This window comes from Lactuca sativa, chromosome 1 (assembly GCF_002870075.4).
Source record: "Lactuca sativa cultivar Salinas chromosome 1, Lsat_Salinas_v11, whole genome shotgun sequence".
NCBI lineage: Eukaryota > Viridiplantae > Streptophyta > Magnoliopsida > Asterales > Asteraceae > Lactuca > Lactuca sativa.
Window position 1 is genome coordinate 77,490,610 of NC_056623.2, and position 18,409 is coordinate 77,509,018.

At 34.5% G+C, this 18,409-nt stretch overlaps 2 protein-coding genes across 2 annotated transcripts; both read left to right on the plus strand.

Moving 5' to 3' along the window:
- The first annotated feature begins 5,717 nt into the window (after positions 1–5,717).
- Positions 5,718–6,686, plus strand: LOC111886103 (cyclin-dependent kinases regulatory subunit 1). The gene is made up of 4 exons (XM_023882338.3): positions 5,718–5,838; positions 5,948–6,033; positions 6,164–6,224; positions 6,327–6,686. The coding sequence occupies exons 2-4, from the start codon at positions 5,981–5,983 to the stop codon at positions 6,483–6,485; spliced, it is 273 nt and encodes a 90-aa protein (XP_023738106.1). The 5' UTR covers positions 5,718–5,838; positions 5,948–5,980; the 3' UTR covers positions 6,486–6,686.
- A 1,122-nt stretch (positions 6,687–7,808) lies between these two features.
- Positions 7,809–8,533, plus strand: LOC111886013 (4-coumarate--CoA ligase-like 4). Its single transcript, XM_023882253.1, has 3 exons — positions 7,809–8,094; positions 8,140–8,276; positions 8,414–8,533. Exons 1-3 carry the CDS (start codon positions 7,809–7,811, stop codon positions 8,531–8,533), a joined length of 543 nt encoding a protein of 180 aa, XP_023738021.1.
- The last annotated feature ends 9,876 nt before the right edge of the window (positions 8,534–18,409 follow it).

Genomic DNA, 18,409 nt, shown 5'->3' on the forward strand with positions numbered 1-18,409 from the left:
AACTATTGCATGGAAGACCAATATCTGGCCCTAGCAATTGTATGAAAGACTAGGATTTGGCCCTGATAATTGTATGAAAGACCGGCATCGAGCCCCTGGCACTTGTATGTAAGACCAGGATTTGTCCTTTGGTATTGCAAAAAAAGACCATGATTTGGCCCATGGGAGGAGGTGATTGTAAGACTATGATTTGGCCCATAGCATTCACTTAGGGTTGGAATAGACATGTTATGTTATGTATGGTATATGGTATTTTGGGGAACTCATCAAAATTTATGCTTATGTTTTTATGTTTAAATATTTCAGGTACTTCTGGTTCCAAAGGGAAGGGTCCAGCTTGATTGCACTGTATCCCTGGAGTTTTATTCCTCATTAATGATTTATGATTTTACTCTGATGTTTCAGGATAATTTACACTATGATAGTCTTTTAAGCAAATGATTGTATGTTTTTTGGTGTTTGAAAAATGAAATTTTCACTTGATATTTTGGGACGTTCCAAACACTCTATTGTTGTAAGCTTCAACGTAAAACCTCGTTATTTAGTATAGACAAGTTCGTTCTGATATCTATCAAAGAGCCGATTATCGCAAAGTGAATACTCATACATGTGGAAGACCGGAGAACTCTAGAACTACCTACATGTAGATTCATAAAATGAGGGATCGATACAACTAGAATATAGAAATTGGTTTTCTTTGGAATAAAATGGGACCTAATAGGACCTATTTGTACTAATATGAAACCCTATAATCCCTAGAAAAGATGGAGTGATTTTTTATTGAGCACTAGTGTGTAACGTATAGTCTATTAAAATAAACTTTAAAATTACAAATCTATTTTTACGTTTATAAAACATAATTGATCCAAACTAAGACTGTCTACACCAAGTAGTGTACATGATCATAAATAACATAACTTAGGTAAGTAAGGGTGTCAAATACATAGGAAACGAAGATGTACTACCATCATTAAATGTAATTGTTAATCAACCTCAAAAAGCAAGCATATAAAAGGAAATTTATAATAAGTGTCACTTAAAATAAACATATAAATAATCATATATATATATATATATATATATATATATATATATATATATATATATATATATATATATATATATATATATGATAAGCATAGCTAAATGTATAGATAAATGTATTTGAAGGTAATCATATAGCTAAATGTATAGATAACATATTTGAAGGTAATCATATTTATATTTAATCATTCCTCATTCTATTGATGATATCTTTTAAATGGATGTTGTTATATTATTCAACGATTCCTAAATTGATTAGTACAAACTCAATGACCTTAATCGTATGTTTCTAAGTTATCTACAAGAATATATAGATTTCATGTATCCATTCTATTAATTCACATCATGAAAGACTTAATTGGTGTGATTGGTCCAATGTGAGTGACAACCTCTCAAAATTTCTAAATCAGTACCACAATCACAAACATTAAATCATTATTCATTTGTCTAACCTAGGGACATAGCCTTCCTCTAGTCGTTAATGTCGACGCTATTGACTTAGTTTTCAAGATACATAATTCGAACTCAACCATGAGATTATGTACTCAATTACATAGACAAAACGAGATTGATATTAATACTAATGGGTCTTTAATTAAACAAACATAATAAATTAAAAAATTCTCAATATCCAAATATCAATCAACAATAAAAATAAGGTTTCATAAATATCAAATAATCATAAAGAGGCTGATCCCAATCAAGAGGATAGTTTTTATTGTTTTTTAATATAGGTTGATATAATAGAATAAACTTAGATATATTAGGGTTTATATACACATAGGTTTAATTCGATGTTTCTGATGCCTAACTAGTATGTATAGATTGTTAGCAAACTCATCAACTGTAAATGCTCTAACGAGAACAAAACTTGTTTTACTAACAACATGTTCTCGAGTTTATTTTAGGTAGGTTAGTGAAGGGAAGCTAAGGAATCCTAAACATAAATGTTTTCTTGATTTTTTTAACGAAGGAAAACAAATCGATGAAAAGGGAACATAAGGAAAATATCCTACAAATCATAGGGAGTAGAAGGATAATATGCTACAAACCATCTACCCACTTTTGAGTGGATTAGGAAGGGAATGGAAAGAAATGTGCATAAATTGCCTATTTTTCCATTCAAAAATTCTTGTTTATTTCCAATCAATGGCATAAATAGAATATGTTTATTCCATTATGGTTCTTTTTAACTTGAGAACATTCATATATGTTCATTTCCCTCTAACTTAAGAACACAATTAATTACTTATATTTCTCTTTTATTTCCTTCCTTCCCTTCACTTCCCTCCTCTCCACTCCCACACTAAAAGAAACTAAGAACAAGGTGTAAATAAACAGATGAATCAAAAGAGTTGTTAATGATTAACAAGAAGTGAAATCTTATATATATATATATATATATATATATATATATATATATATATATATATATATATGACTCATGGTTTTAAAAACTGGATTGGATCGACCTGTTCGACTGGAACCTGAAATCAGTTTGGTTACCTGTTTTTATACCGCAAAAATTGTTTGTGACTAAATAAGGATGTCAACGGGTTCAAATGGGTAGGGGTGTTGTAACGACCCAATTTTCATGACCAAAAATTTCGTTTTAAAAACATTGCTTTAGAAAATATTAAAAACTAAAAACATTGTCTGATCAAATCATAACACAAGTGAACCATGTCTAAAAGCCAATTCATTCATTCAATCAAAATATCAGAGTACAAATCCCAGTGAAGCTCGTAAATGCGGAAATCGGAGAGTGTGTGTGTGACATGCTGCTACCGCGCCGGCTCCTTTTCCTTAGCTGAGGAGGTACCTGAAACCAAAACTGAAAACTGTAAGCACAAAGCTTAGTGAGTTCCCCCGTCGTACCTCATACCATACAAACATGTAACATATATACTGCCAGGCTATTATGGGGTGCCTGACTACCCGGTACGGCCGTTCTGGGGTGCCGTCCTACCCGTGTCAAGCCATTCTGGGGTGCTGACTACCCATGTCAAGCCATTCTGGGGTGCTGACTACCCGTCGGTCCTAACAACCGACCACAGGGACTGGTCCCCTCATACTACCTCTATCGCATATAACATAACAAGCCAGCATGCAAACATATCATCATATACTGTCAGACGTATTTGGGGTGTCTGACTACCCTTCAGTCCTAACAACCGAACTCGACTACTATCACATACAACGTATCATGCTAGCATATAACATATCAGGTAGTAGTAAACCTAGATGATATCACAAAGACAATCATCTACCATACGTCTCCTACTGGTGGGTCGACGTTGTGGCCTTAGACCCACCGCTACTGGAAGGTAACTCACCTCGAAGTAGCTGCTGATCTGATCGGAAACTGACTGCCTACTGCTGCTGCTGCTCCGGAAATCCTCCGGCTGCAATTCCCACAATATACCCAATCAAACACTGCTCACTGACCTTTGGGTAAAATGACCATTTTACCCCTGACCATGCCCTAAGTCAAAGTCAGAGTCAACTTTCAGTTGACCCGACTCGCCGAGTTGGCTTTCCAACTCGCCGAGTCCCTATCCAAACGACTGCCCTGAATCCCGATCCTACCCGTCGAGTTAGGCGACGACTCGACGGGTTCACCTTCTTAACCAATATTCAAGTCCTTCATCCTACTCGCCGAGTTGTATGAACAACTTGTCGAGTTCATCTTCATCCGATGAACACTGATGCTAAGACTCGCCAAGTTGTATGAACAACTCGCCGAGTCCATCTTCATCCGAAGAACACTTATGCTGAGACTCGTCGAGTTGTATAAATAACTCGCCGAGTCTGTTCTTGATCTAAGGAGATTGCCTTGAACTCGCCGAGTCAGGGAATTGACTCGCCGAGTACCTCCATAGATGAGTTAAGCTTCCGACCCACTGAGTCATACCCCGTGACTCACTGCTCACTCGACACTACGAAAAGGGGACAAACTCGGAGACTCGCGAACAGACTCGCCGAGTCATATGAACGACTCGCCGAGTCGTTGCCATGCATCCACTAAATACACAGATTTGCTCGACTCCAGTCCATGCCATTCACAGATCTGGACTTCTAGGACACGAATCACACGTAAAGTTTCCAACTTTACGTGTGGATATTCACCAATATGGATTTTAGGGCTCAAAATGTCTCAAAAGGGTAGATCTAGGGTGAACAAGCAACATGGGGCCATAAAGCTAACAGATCTGAGCTCCTGGAGCTCAATCTTGCCTAGATCTAAGGGCCAATCAGCCTATTACGAAGTAATTTGCACATACAAACTTGGGGTTTGGCTCAAGAATGACTTACATGAAGTAATAAGCATAGAAACAGGGGAAAAACAGGTTATACCTCAAAGGAACTGCTGAAAGAGTGCAAAGATGCCTGGATTCCTTTCCTTCCTCTTGATCTACTTCCCCTTCTTCCTCAAAACCTTCAAGAACACACACAATAGCCTCAAACTCTCAAGGAACAAGCTTAGAACGAGGGTTTGGAGCTTCTGGGGAGAGAATGGGGGCTGGCCTGGGCGGATAAGTCCTTTAAATAGGGTGCAAACCCCTGAAACTTAGGGTTTCATCCAACAGCTGTGACTCGCCGAGTCCAGGATATGGACTCGCCGAGTCGCCAACTTAAACGTGTCCCGGGTTCCGCATCCACTCGGCGAGTCGGACCTATGACTCGCCGAGTCCAAGGCTAAAAGAAAGGAAATACTCAAATAACATTTACGTACCAGGAACCGGGTGCTACAAGTGTATTCACCATCCCAACGCTCAAAATTCCCTTGTCCTGACCCTTGCCCTAAAATTTACAGCCTCCCCATCCCCACCCTGCCCCCAAATTCTTTAATTACCGCCTCCCCTTATTGATTTTGGGCTATCTTTTTTTTTGGTCAAAAAAAATTGTTTTGGGGGCTAAAAGAAACATTTTTTTTAGTAAAAATAGTTTTTCATATCATAATTTTATATGTTAAATGTTATGATATCTCAAAAACATTATACTAACAACTTAAAGACATGATTCTTTTGTTGAATTTTGGCAGCTCAATATTATGTTATTATTTATTATATTTATTATTTTTGAACTTGCCCCTTCCATCACCCCGATTATTTTAAGCAAATACCCATACGAGATTGGAGTCCAATGAAACTTTTTGACATCTCTATAAGTGAACTAAGAACCAACAGGTTCACAAAAAACAAAAAAACTGATTCAAGAGGGTTGATCCGACCTCTTAAAAATCTGATTTTTAAAATATATGTTAAAAAAAATTTACGCAAATATTTCATGGTAATTTGAGGATTCTTTTTAGAACAGCGAAACATATCATCTAGATAGTACTCTTAAAATGTATATTTATCAATAAGAAGACATGAACTCATCCTTTATTTTAAGGTTTTTTGTTTTGTATTTTTTATAATTTTAAAATTAATAATAATATAATAATGACGTCATTTAGTTTTGTTGAACCGAACCAACCAACCATCAAACTATTAAATATAACCTATTCAATAACCGAAATAACCGTCATCAAAACATTGATATGTGTCTAGAAAAAAATGATTTCACATTTTTACTAGATCAATAATGATCAATATTATTATTAAATAAAAATGAATTAGTTTTCTTTTACACTTTCAAATTTTGAAAATTGAAACCAATTTCCTACCGTTGCAAAATAAAGTAATAATTTAAAAAACACTATATGTACATGAAAGTAGTCTGCCTTGGCCCAATTGTCCATTAACATTCTTCCTTTCTACGTCGTCACAACGCTCCCTCACTACACAGGTATCTAGGGTTTTTCATTGATCCTCAAATTTCTTAATTTCAACTAAAATTTCTCCCCATTTGTTTCATTCATCATAATCTACACTTATTCTAATCCCTATTTCATCAGGATTTGGTTAAACTTTGCTCAATTCAATCGATTATGGGTCAGATCCAATACTCCGAGAAGTACTTCGATGATACGTTCGAGTACAGGTAACAATTCTTCTCTCAAACCACTTCGATTTGTTCTCTATTTCTCCTAAATCGTGCTTATCTTGTTCAATCTTTCGTATAACGATCTCTAACAATTAGTTTTACGATGTTCTGAACTTGTTATTGATAGGCACGTAGTTCTTCCTCCAGAAGTCGCGAAGCTTCTTCCGAAGAATCGTCTTCTAGCCGAGGTATGTTGTTGATTCCAACGATAATTAGGGTTTCATATACGTGTAGAGAAACAAAATCGATCATTTCAACTATGAGACTTTTATGATTTTGATTTTGTGTAGACGGAATGGAGAGCAATTGGGGTGCAACAGAGTCGAGGATGGGTGCACTATGCGATCCACAGACCAGAGCCTCACATCATGCTGTTCAGGAGGCCTCTGAACTATCAGCAGAATCAAGAGAATCAGGCTCAAGCTCACCAAGGTCTGCTTGCTAAGTGACCCAACAAGAATTAGTATTTTGTGGTATGAAGTATGAACACACATCTCATTTCCTGTAGAAATGGGTAGATGATAAAGTTTGATAATCTGGTATCTGAATCATATTTCAGAATGTTATGTTACTGTATTTTGGTTTATGATGATGATCATGTTTTCAGAATTTTAATAGTTACTCCTTGCTATGGATCAGTTACTCCTCAATACTTTGTTCGCATAATGGCATTGATTTTCTCTTGATCCTTGAAGCATTTTTAATGATTTTTTTTGCAACTAAATACTCAATGTGTTTATCGAGATAATGCATGACCACATTTTTACACCAATATTGAAAATTTGGATTTTTTTTTCAAACTACATTTTGTAGAAAATGCAAGGTTTGAAAATTGTTATTTCTCAAAAATTTGATCAAAATTTCATAATATATTTTTCTTAAACAAGAAGTAGGTTGGAAAATTGATAAAAACAAGTTTAAAATTCTGAAATTATTCAAGAGTTTTGAACTTGTTCATCGTGTGTTTGAGTTGATTTTTTAATCGTTTTCAAATTTGTATTCCGTGTTAGATATCCTTTGAAAAGAGAACGGGAGAAGAAAAAGCCGGTTACATTAAAAAATGATCATTTTCAAAAAACTTAGGCATATTTTCGAACACACCATTAACCTTTTATATTTTTATTTTAAACTCTAATTAAGTTATTATTTATTTATAATTTATAAATAAAAAATATGAGTGAGAAAGATATATAAAATCAAAAAAGTTAGGCATATTTTTGAACTAGGTACTTATTTGTATTATTTTTTCAAAAACTGATCATTTTCTGAAGGCAAAACTTCAAAAATGGTCCCTGTGGTTTTTGAAAATATCAAGTTTAGTCTCTAAGTTCAAAAAACCTCGCAGATGGTCTCTGTGGTTTCAAAACTTTTAACAAATTGTCCTTTTCGTTAACACCGTTAACATTTAACCGTTAAGTGAAGGGCATTTCAGTCATTTTACCACCACAGTGACCATTTATGAAGTTTTCCTTAATTTTTTTTTAAAAAAAAAAAGAAAAAAAATTATTTAATATTAAAGGGCCCCACCTCTCTCTCTGTCTCTCTCTCTCTCTCTCTCTCTCTCTCTCTCTCTCTCTCTCTCTCTCTCTCTCTCTCTCAAGCGATGCATAAACTACTCTCGACCGGAACTCCTACCATCGTCACTACTCGTGATCCGTTAAAAAGCAATGAAGCCTCTGTCGAAGAATTGATTGATTCCTGTGAATCGATGGAGTGATGCATAAACTACACACTGGAATAACATTCCAGCAGTTCCTCCTGTTATACTCGCAATGGTGAAGTACAATGGAGGTGGATACACCTTGTCGTCTTTGAGATGTGTGGCCTCAGGTGCTGCACCCTTGAGCAAGGACGTGGCTAGTAGGTTCAGGGAAAAGTTCCCATGGGTTGGCCTAAAGCCTGGGTATGGGCTGATTGAGAGTTGTGCGACAGGTGTTGTCATTCTTTCCAATGAAGAAGCCAAAGCTCAGTCAGCAGCTTCAGGAGGTTTGCTTCAAACTTTTTCTGCGAAGGTGGTTGATGTCGAGTCAGGGATTGCTCAGCCTCCTTATAGTAAAGGTGAGATATGGTTGAAGGGGCCGATTGTGATGAAGGGTTATTGAGGAAACGAGGCTGCAACTTCTGCAACCATTGTTTCCGATGGGTGGTTGAGGACCGGTGATCTTGGTTACTTTGATGAAGACGGTTATCTTTTCATTGTTGATAGGATTAAGGAGCTCATAAAACATAATGGGTATCAGGTAGCTCCCGCAGAACTGGAAGCCATACTACTAAATCATCCTCATATACTTGATGCAACAGTTTATGTTTTTTTTCTTGGAATGAATCCAAATTGTAACAAATAAAGATAAAATGATACAACCAAGGTTTAATTCAGAATTGCACTTCTAGTAATACTGGAACAGAGAAAGAACAAAACAGAAACAGTAAACATGGAAGAATGAAACGAGAACAGAGGAAGGAATGGTTTGGGAAAATTGGGGACTCTGAAGCCTGAATCTTCTTCTCTCAAACAAAAGGATTCAAAATTCTAGGAAGTCTAAAGGAGGGTAAATAAGAAAAGCTATTAACAGGTAGACATGAGTCAAGAAAAAATAACCTGTTCACCACTTGAATTGTTGCAGGTGAAGAATGGGAAGAAGATGATAGGGTAGGTGGGTTTTTTGATCTTACGCGCGCGCGCGCGCGCGCGCGCGCGCGCGCGAGAGAGAGAGAGAGAGAGAGAGAGAGAGAGAGAGAGAGAGAGAGAGAGAGAGAGAGAGAGAGAGAGAGAGAGAGAGAGCCCTTTAATAATAAATAATTTTTTTTCTTTTTTTTTTTTTAAAAAAAAAATTAAGGCAAACTTCATAAATGGTCCCTGTGGTGGTAAAATGACTGAAATGTCCTTCACTTAACGGTTAAATGTTAACGGTGTTAGCGAAAAGGACCATTTGTTAAAAGTTTTGAAACCACAGAGACCATCTGTGAGGTTTTTTGAACTTAGGGACAAAACTTGATATTTTCGAAAACCACAGGGACCATTTTTGAAGTTTTGTCTTTTCTGAAATATTTTTGGAAAGTATGGTTATTACGGTGATCTAGGAATGCAAATTTGAACATATATTTGAGTATCATGGATATTATATACTAGGTGTAACACCTGTGTATTCTAGCCCAGCGGTACCCGGTGTTGCCCTCCCTTCTTGAGGTTGAGGGTTCAAGTCCCGTCGTGGATATAAGTGAATTATGGTGTAATTTAGGAGTATGTTAGATTTGTCGTTCCAAAAAAAGAAAAAAGAAAAAAAAAACCCTGTGTATTACACACGAGTTTTTTTATTTTTTTTATTATTTTTTATTTTTTTAAATAATATCAAGTTGCAATATTAAGCAATTTTTAATGTAATACTTTGTTGATACTTTTGAATTTTATTATAACACAAGTGACAGTAAAAGATTTTTATTTATTAGGTTAGAAGAAAAAATGAACAGGGCATCATATTTGCATTTTTATCCTTTAATAGCAACATACTTTCATGTGTATCACAACATGGTATAGTGCTTTCATTTTTAAACTTTCATCCATATAAATCTAACAGCATCCACACCAAGGTCTTTCAAGCCTATTTGCAATGCCACATAAAATCTTTGCCACATAGATGAAGCTCTTTTAAGCTTTGAAAGGCTTGCAAATGTCTTGACAATATATTTAGTTAATAGTTTATTACTTATTTTTTAAAGGCTTTCATATATATATATATATATATATATATATATATATATATATATATATATATATATATATATATATATGTGTGTGTGTGTGTAAATTATAAACAATAAGATATTTTTTTAGAAAATATAAAATGGTTGTTGATATGGCTGTGTGACCACTTTTAAAAGACCGTTGGCATAGCACTGGTATGAGGTATAATTGCAAAGCTAATGTGTATTATTTGAAAGATGAGTGATATTGCACTAATGTATATGGTCTAAGTTTACACAACATGTCACACCAATCTGTAAATTAAAAAAAAATGATAAGAAGGATATAACAATAAATTGAATTACTAACATGTTGTGGTACTTGGTATCTTAATGACGATTTTTGAGAGCTTGGTATTAACACCGAATTGAATTACGAATTCATATAATTGAAAGAGATACAAAATTTCATGATTAGAAGAAAAACAAAATTCAAAGTTTGATGGGAAACTAAAATTAAATTGCTATACCAGTCAAACATTCTATATATTATATACCAACATTTTATTCAAATTCAATGAATTAGGTGTCAAATTGAAAGTCATTCAAAAATACGGTAGTTACCTGTCAATATCGACTAAAAGTAAGGAATGTTTAACTGATTATATAAAAGTATTACTTAGGTGACATTTTAAGAACGGGGACACACATACATTCTAATATGCTTCTAAAATTACTCACTAATTCTACATATATCGCATATGAGACTTAAACCTTAAAAAGGAATGACATTTCATCATATCATTAGGCCAAAAGTACATTGGTCAAATTTTCATTTACTTGATAAAAATTCTAATGTTAAATGTTTAAAATAGTTCGAGAACTATCCAAAGAAAAGTTAAGAGTAGCATATACGTAAAATTCTTTCTTAAATAAATTTTTATTTTTAATATTTGACGCCACTTATGAAAAATAAAATGTTGATGCCAATTATAAAAAATAAAATTTAGATTTTATGTAAATATTTATTTTATAATGAATTTGTTATGTTTATAGTAGTCATCTTCGTAATCTTTCAATAAAACATAATATTCTTAAACAAAAATTGAGCATTAAACCATTTGAAACCATAATCCTATAAACATAATTTTTTATTTATAAATTATAAATAAATAATAACTTAATTAGAGTTTAAAATAAAAATATAAAATGTTAATGGTGTGTTTGAAATTGTTTTATTATATAAGGGTGTGTTTTGAAATTGTTTTCTTACATAATAAATCAAGGAAGCATGGGTTGAACTGTTCACAAACTTCACAAAATAAAACTGTTCGTTATATTAAATACATAGGCGATTTACTATCTATATTTTATTTAGAAAAATTGAGCATTAAAGTATTCTTGGTTAAGTGGTTATAGCGATGCAGTATTATGGAGGTGCTGGTTCGATTTCCTTAGTAAGAATTTTCTCTATTGCGTGCCCTCATTTTTAATATCAATATAACAAGGTGACATGACACCCTCAGAAAATTATGTGGTGAACTCAATATGAAAATGACAAGTTGTAAAATGATTAGAGAAGATTTTTCATTTATTAGAGATGATTTTTAGGTTGATTCTCAATATAAATTATACTATATATAAGTATATATTAATATGGTAAATTGCAAGAATCGTCCTTCGTGCAAGTGCCAAAAAACATGTTTGGTCCTTATTTCAAAAAATTAACTTGAATCATCTCTTGTTTGTTTAAAACTTGCACGTTTCATCCTCGAAAGACGAATTTGTTGCAATTTTAGTTCGTTCTAGATTTGAAATGACCATAATGCCCTTATGTATTAATTTTTTAGTTAATCCAATAATAGTTATTCTTATTTATAATTTATAGAGAAAATGGACCCCTCTCTCCTAACACCCCTCACCCCACCCCACCCACCCTCCTGTTATCCTCCTTTCCCGATTTACTATTTTTCGCCTTCCTCTAATCCTATTCCAATCATCATCTTTGACCACCCCAATTTGCACCTTTCTTGAAACCTATACCCATATGGTTTTAGAAATCGGAAATCATTTTAGAAATCAAACTCAAACGAAGAGTCAACCTGAAAAACCAAATAGTTCCAGAAAATCAAAAATGGTGGTGGATCTTTTTGAGAACCTGTAAAATCGGAGCTTTTCGAAAATGGTTCAAAAAAACATGTAAAATTACAAATCACCCATGTGTTCATCTCTTTTAACTTCTCTCTCTCTCTCTCTCTCTCTCTCTCTCTCTCTCTCTCTCTCTCTCTCTCTCTCTGTCTGTCTCTCTCTCGATATTGCACCGCAAAAAGCTTCCATTTCCAAATCCACAATCTAACCCGAAATTAAACCCACGGATCGAACCTTGAAATCAAACCTACCAACGAGGCAGAGAGAGTGAGACGAGAAGAAGATAGGCGGAGAAAGAAGAATGGAAGCAACATAACTATTGATGGTGGTGCGGTGGCGGTTCCTACTTTGATGACGACGAGGGTCGAAGATGATGGTGGTGATGGTTTTATTCACCCAATCTTGGTATTTTTCTCACTTGAAAGCTCCCTTTATCTTTTTGCTTCTTTATCTTTTTGCTTTATGATTTGTTGATCGAGAATAACAAAATATAAACGGTGATGAACATGTGGTTTTGTGGGGTGGGTAATCTGTGGATAATATGGTAGTTATAGTCGAATATTGTTGCAGGTTTGGATAAGATAGTGATGAGGGCAACGTTTGTGGAAGTGAAAGTGGGGTGATGGGGTTTTCATCAGCGTCCGGAGTGGGTGAGAAGAGGGAGATGAAGGTAGAAGACGAAGGTAAAAGGACCTAGGGAAATGGAAGCGGGTAGGGGGATATTTATTATTATTTTTTTTAATTTAAAACTGGTAAACAAATAAAAAGAAAATGAAAAAAAGAAATTATTAAGGGCAAAATATTCATTTAATGTTAATAGGAGGAAGCGTGCAAGTTTAAAACAAATGAGGGACGGTCCGTGTTAATTTTTTAAAATAAGAACTAAATGTGTCTTTTGACACTTGCACGATGGGTGATTTGTGTAATTATAGATGTCAAAAAGTTTCGTAGGACCCGTTCCCGTGGGGGCCACGTCCCGTTAGGGGGTATTTATTAAAAATAAATCATGGGCGGGGACGGGGGCGGGGCCAAGATTAACCCCCATTTTAAATTTGGAGCGGGTGCAAGAGTGGGCAGTCCTGTCCTAAAACCCATGGGCCCCCATTAATAAATTATACATTTATTAATTATATAAATATAATAAAGAATAACATGATTTTGAGCTTCTAAAATTCAACAAAAAACATATTTTTAAGTTGTTAGTATAATATTCTTAAGACGCTATAACTTTTTTTAACTTGTAAAATTTTTGCTATAAATAAATATTTGTTACCTAAAAAATAGCTTATTTTAGCACAAACAACTTCTTTTAGCCCAAAAAAATGCAGCTCAAAATAAATCGTGGGCGGGGGCGAGGGTAGGAAAGTTGGATATTCGGGGATGAGGGTGGGGGAACAGGGAAACTTCGTGGGTGGGACGGGGATGCACTCTCTGTCCCGTTTTGGCCTCTTGACATCTTATTTACCTATATTAATGTTAATTAGAAATGTACCAACAATAGACTTTAGGATTTTAAATTTTTGTCAAAAATATTTTGGATACTGTCACATTTGGTCTATAATTTTGTAGTTCATAGAAAAGGTCCCATATGTTGGTAGGTTTGGTCAACGTATATAAAATAAAGAGTAAATTACTGAAATCGTTCTTATGGTTTGGTCAAAATTTCACGTTTGGTCCCTAACTTTTCTTTTGTACTCGGATCATCCCTGTTGTTTTATTTTGTTGCATTTTTCGTCCTTTACATACATAAAATTAGGGACCAAACGTGCTATTTTGACCAAACCATAGGGACGAAAATTGCAACGAAATCAAATCATAGGGATGATCCGAGTGCAAAATAAAGTTAGGGACCAAACGTGTAATTTTGATCAAACTGTGGGGATGATTTTAGTAATTTACTCGAAAATAAGTTACAAAAATTATTCTCATAATTTAAAGAAAAATGTCTTTGTGCATTTTTTTTTACTAAAACGGCTCATATGTTAAAAAAATATACAAGAAGAGTTCCTACATCTACCTCCCCCCCCCCCCCCCCCCCCCCCCGGCGACAATATACTGTTATATTTCGTCACCATATTTTTTGTTCTCGCACTTTGACTGCCATTTGTTCTTCCCTTGACGTCGACCACCTCACACCCACCCGATATTGTCATACTGTTATACTTCCGCTGTCGTACACCTTTCACCCACAACCATAAGAAAGTTCTGCCCACCCTTCCTATTCTTGTTTTTCCTCCCCTGCAACCAACCCCATTCCGTTCTTCCTTCGAATATGAAAACTTGACGTCGAATCCGAGACAACGCCGAATCAGAGACCAGAAACGAGGAAGATGATTAGCTTTTTGTAATCAATTTCAGATTTCTTCATCCATCGTCATCACCATATAGGTTTCATCTATAAGTTATGATTTTAAGGAAATCGAGAGGAAGACAATTTTTTTTTTTTGTGAATTTCTTGAATAAAATTCATCTTAAGGTTTCTCTTTTGTAAATTTCAGATTTCAGATTTTTGATTTTTGTACAATAAGATTTCTTGGTTTTTGGTTTTTGATCTTTTTCTTTTTGAAGTCCGAATTCAAAATGACGGGACCATGGTAGGGTCAAAAATGAGATGGAAGGACATGCAGACTCAAAACGAACCATGTTCATCTAACCATTGGATGCAAGGCCTTGGCCATGGTATCAACATAAGAAGTTTATCTATTTGATTTTGCAGAAGAATTCCCTTTCATTGTGGGGTGTGTGTGTGTGTGTGTGTGTGTGTGTATATATATATATATATATATATATATATATATATATAATATTAATATGTTTAACGAGATAATAACACAAGTTGTACTTGGTTTAGATGGTTAAGGCATTAGGGGTGTTTCTGGAAGTTGCAAGTTTAAATCTTCTTTCAAACATTTATTTTATTTTATTTTCACAGCTCTTTTTATATAACTTCATATGAATTATACCTATTATATTATAATTTTATGAAAATTAAACATAAATATTGAGTTGTCCAAATGTTAAAGCCATGAACTTTTAACTTTGAGATCCTTATTTCGAATCTGGGCCCTTACACGGATGGACTTTATTTTGTTTATAAGTTTTTCAACTTGTTTTTTAAAATTCTAAACCTGTCTCTCATCGGCCACAACTTGAAACATAGCTCATATATATCTATTGTATAAGCAAAACAAGCTTCTCAATTCTTAATAAGTTAAACTTTTGAATGGGTTTATGTTAACCGAGTTTGGAAAACCAAAAAACCGAACCCATCGGTTTGGGTCCCTTTACTTTGACCCCGCCTCTGCCACTGGTGGACTGGTGAAGGCTGGTGGATCTAGATGTTTCCTGTTGCCGGCTAAGAATCCGTGTTCTATTCTACATGTTTTTTTTTCCATCTAAAATTTCTATGTGTATGTTGATTGGTGTTGTGAGGACATAGAGAAGTGAAGTAAGTGGTGGAGAATAGAGAAGGTGGAAGGTAAGGGTGGTCAATACCAACTCTTCAAGGAGGAAGACGTAGGAATGAAAGCGAAAATAGTATTAAGTGGTTGGTTTAATCTAATTTTGGTTTGAATTTCAGGTACGAATTTCTTGTTGGATTTCTTGATTGCATTTTTACTTTGAGTGGCCTAGATTTATGTGTTTGATTTTTGGGTGTGAATGGGTTAGAACTAGATGGACTGTTTTTTTCAGTAGCAGAGGTGGTGGTAATTTCGTCCGATGGAAAAGACAGTGGTAACTGAGAGGAACTCTGACAAAAACGATGAGATGTTGCATGTGATGAAAGAATAACCGGTGGTGTGTTTGTAGTGGTGGTGAGACCAATATTTTATATTAAATAATGCTTTTAATAATATTGATAATGAAAAACAAATAATTATAAACGAATTATTAAGGTCAAAATAGTCTTTTTAAGGGTGACAGTGAGTCAGTGACCAAACGTGTAACAAAAGTAAACAGTGGGGATGGTTCGAACAAAAAAAAAGTTAGAGATTACGACAAACCACATGGACCATTCATGTAATTTATTCCATTTAAAATCATAAATAAAAATAGAAAATTATTAATAAAACCAACCTAATCGCAAATTTAAAAAAATAAAATTGAAATAAATATGTTTAGGTTGATTATCTAATCGCAAATTTAAAAAAATGAAATTGAAATAAATATGTTTAGGTTGATTATGGGATAGTCTTTTTGAAAAATTACATATTTTTAACATAATATGTTTAGAAAAGCAAAGAATCTACTAAATTCAAACCGTTTTATTAAAAGAACTAGTTTATAACCTGTGAGAACCACAGTTATAAAATTAAAGAACTAGTTTATAACCTGTGAGAACCACAGTTATAAAATTAATTAAATTTTCATATCAAAAAATCAAAATTATTAATTAATTATTTTAAATAAATTATTACTTAATAGATATTTCTTAGTTATATAAAATTATAAACGTTGATTTAAATAAATACTTGAAGTTATATCATCTTATAATATGTATTGATTTTATTTTATTTTTCAACCTAATGTTATTAATTTAATATAATTAAAGTGAGAAAATTCAAATTTTGAAATTTAAAATAAATAATCAATTATTAATTTAACGTAATTCGAGTGAGAAAAATTAAAATTTGAAATTTGAAATGGATAATCAATTATTAATTTAATGTAATTAGTGTGGAAATTTAAAATTTGAAATTTGAAATTTATAATTAATAGGTTGACAAGTGGAATGATAAGTGATGCATAACATTAATGAGGATATCTAATTGTATGACACTTGTCAATAAAATATTAAACATATCCTACCTAATAAATAAAAATCATTTTGCCACATGTCACTCCCTCATTAACTTGGACACATGTCATTTTTTGGTATTTTTGATTAAATATTTTTTCCATTTGTCATTTTCTTATTTTTTATATTTTCTTAATTAACACATCATATTTACACCTCAATTAATTATTACCTTAATTGAAAATAACAAATAAATTACAATATTACTACTCATATAATATTTAATATGTTCCCTTTTAAATTCAAATTTTAAATTTTAAATTTCAAATCTAAAACTTTAAATTTAAATAATTTTTTGTTTAAACTTTCATATTTAATTTTTTGTTTTATCAAACCCGTATAACATACGGGTCTCACACCTAGTTCTTTTATTAAAATAGGGAGATAGGGAAATATGTTTCATTGTTGAAAGATTACAATCATCCTTTTTTTAAATATGAAAGAACTAGAGCACAAACAATAATGAATATAATTAATTCTAATCATCCTTAAAAAGACTACCGCTGTAGCACCTGGTTCCTGGTACGTAAAATCTATCTAAGTATTTTCATTTTTAGCCTTGGACTCGGCGAGTTGTAGGCCCGACTCGCCAAGTAGAGACGGGTTTGGGAGCACGTTTAAGTTGGCGACTCGACGAGTCCACATTCTGGACTCAGCGAGTCCCAGCTGTCTGATGAAACCCTAAATTTCAAGGGTTTGCACCCTATTTAAACCCTCTTATCCGCCCCCAAGCTCGCCCCCTTCACCCTCAGAGCTCTATACTTCGTTCAAGCCTTGTTCCTTGTGAGTTTGAAGCATTTTGGTGTGTTTTCTTGAAGATTTGGAGAGGGAAGGAGAATAGATCAAGAAGAGAAGAAGGAGGTCGGGCATATTTGGGTTATCTCAGTGATTTCCTTGAGGTATAACTCAGTTTCCCTCTATTTTCATGCTTATTTTCCCTTGTAGCTCCATGAAAGTCCTTCTTGAGCCTTTCCCAAGCTTGTTTGTGTATTAGGGTTGGTAATAAGTTGTTTAGCCTCTAGATCTAGGCATGATTGAGCTCCAGGAGCTTGGATCTACTGCCTTTATGGATCCATATTGCATGAAAGCCCTAGATCTACTCCTTTGGTGCATTTTGAGCCCTAAAACCCTCATGGGTGTGTATTTACACGTAAAGTTGGAAACTTTACGTGTTAATCAGGCCCTGGAAACCCAGATCTATGAATGGCATGAGCTGGATTCAAGCAGAATCACGTGTATAGTATTTGCATGTGGCCGACTCGGCGAGTCGTTCATCTGACTCGGCGAGTTGAGTCGCCAGTCCCCGAGTTTTCCCCCTTTTTCGTGTTGCGGGTTGGAGTAGTGAGTCATGGGGTGTGACTCAGTGGGTCAGAAGCCAGACTCACTCATGATATAACTCGGCGAGTTCAAGGCAATCTTCTTGCCTCAAGAACAGACTCGGCGAGTTGTTCATATAGCTCGGCGAGTCTCAGCATAGAATGTTCTTCGGATGAAGATGAACTCGGCGAGTTGTTCATACAACTCGGCGAGTAGGATGAAGGACTTTTGGCCTTTAGTTTAGAAGGAGAAATCGTCGAGTCAATGCTTAACTCGACGAGTAGAGACGGGTTTATGGTCGGACAAAGGGATAGGGACTCGTCGAGTTGCAAGTCGACTCGGCGAGTTGGGCCAACTGGCAGTTGACTTTGACTTTGACTCGTGGTTGGTTAGGGGTAAATGGTCATTTTACCCTGAGGTCAGTTAGCA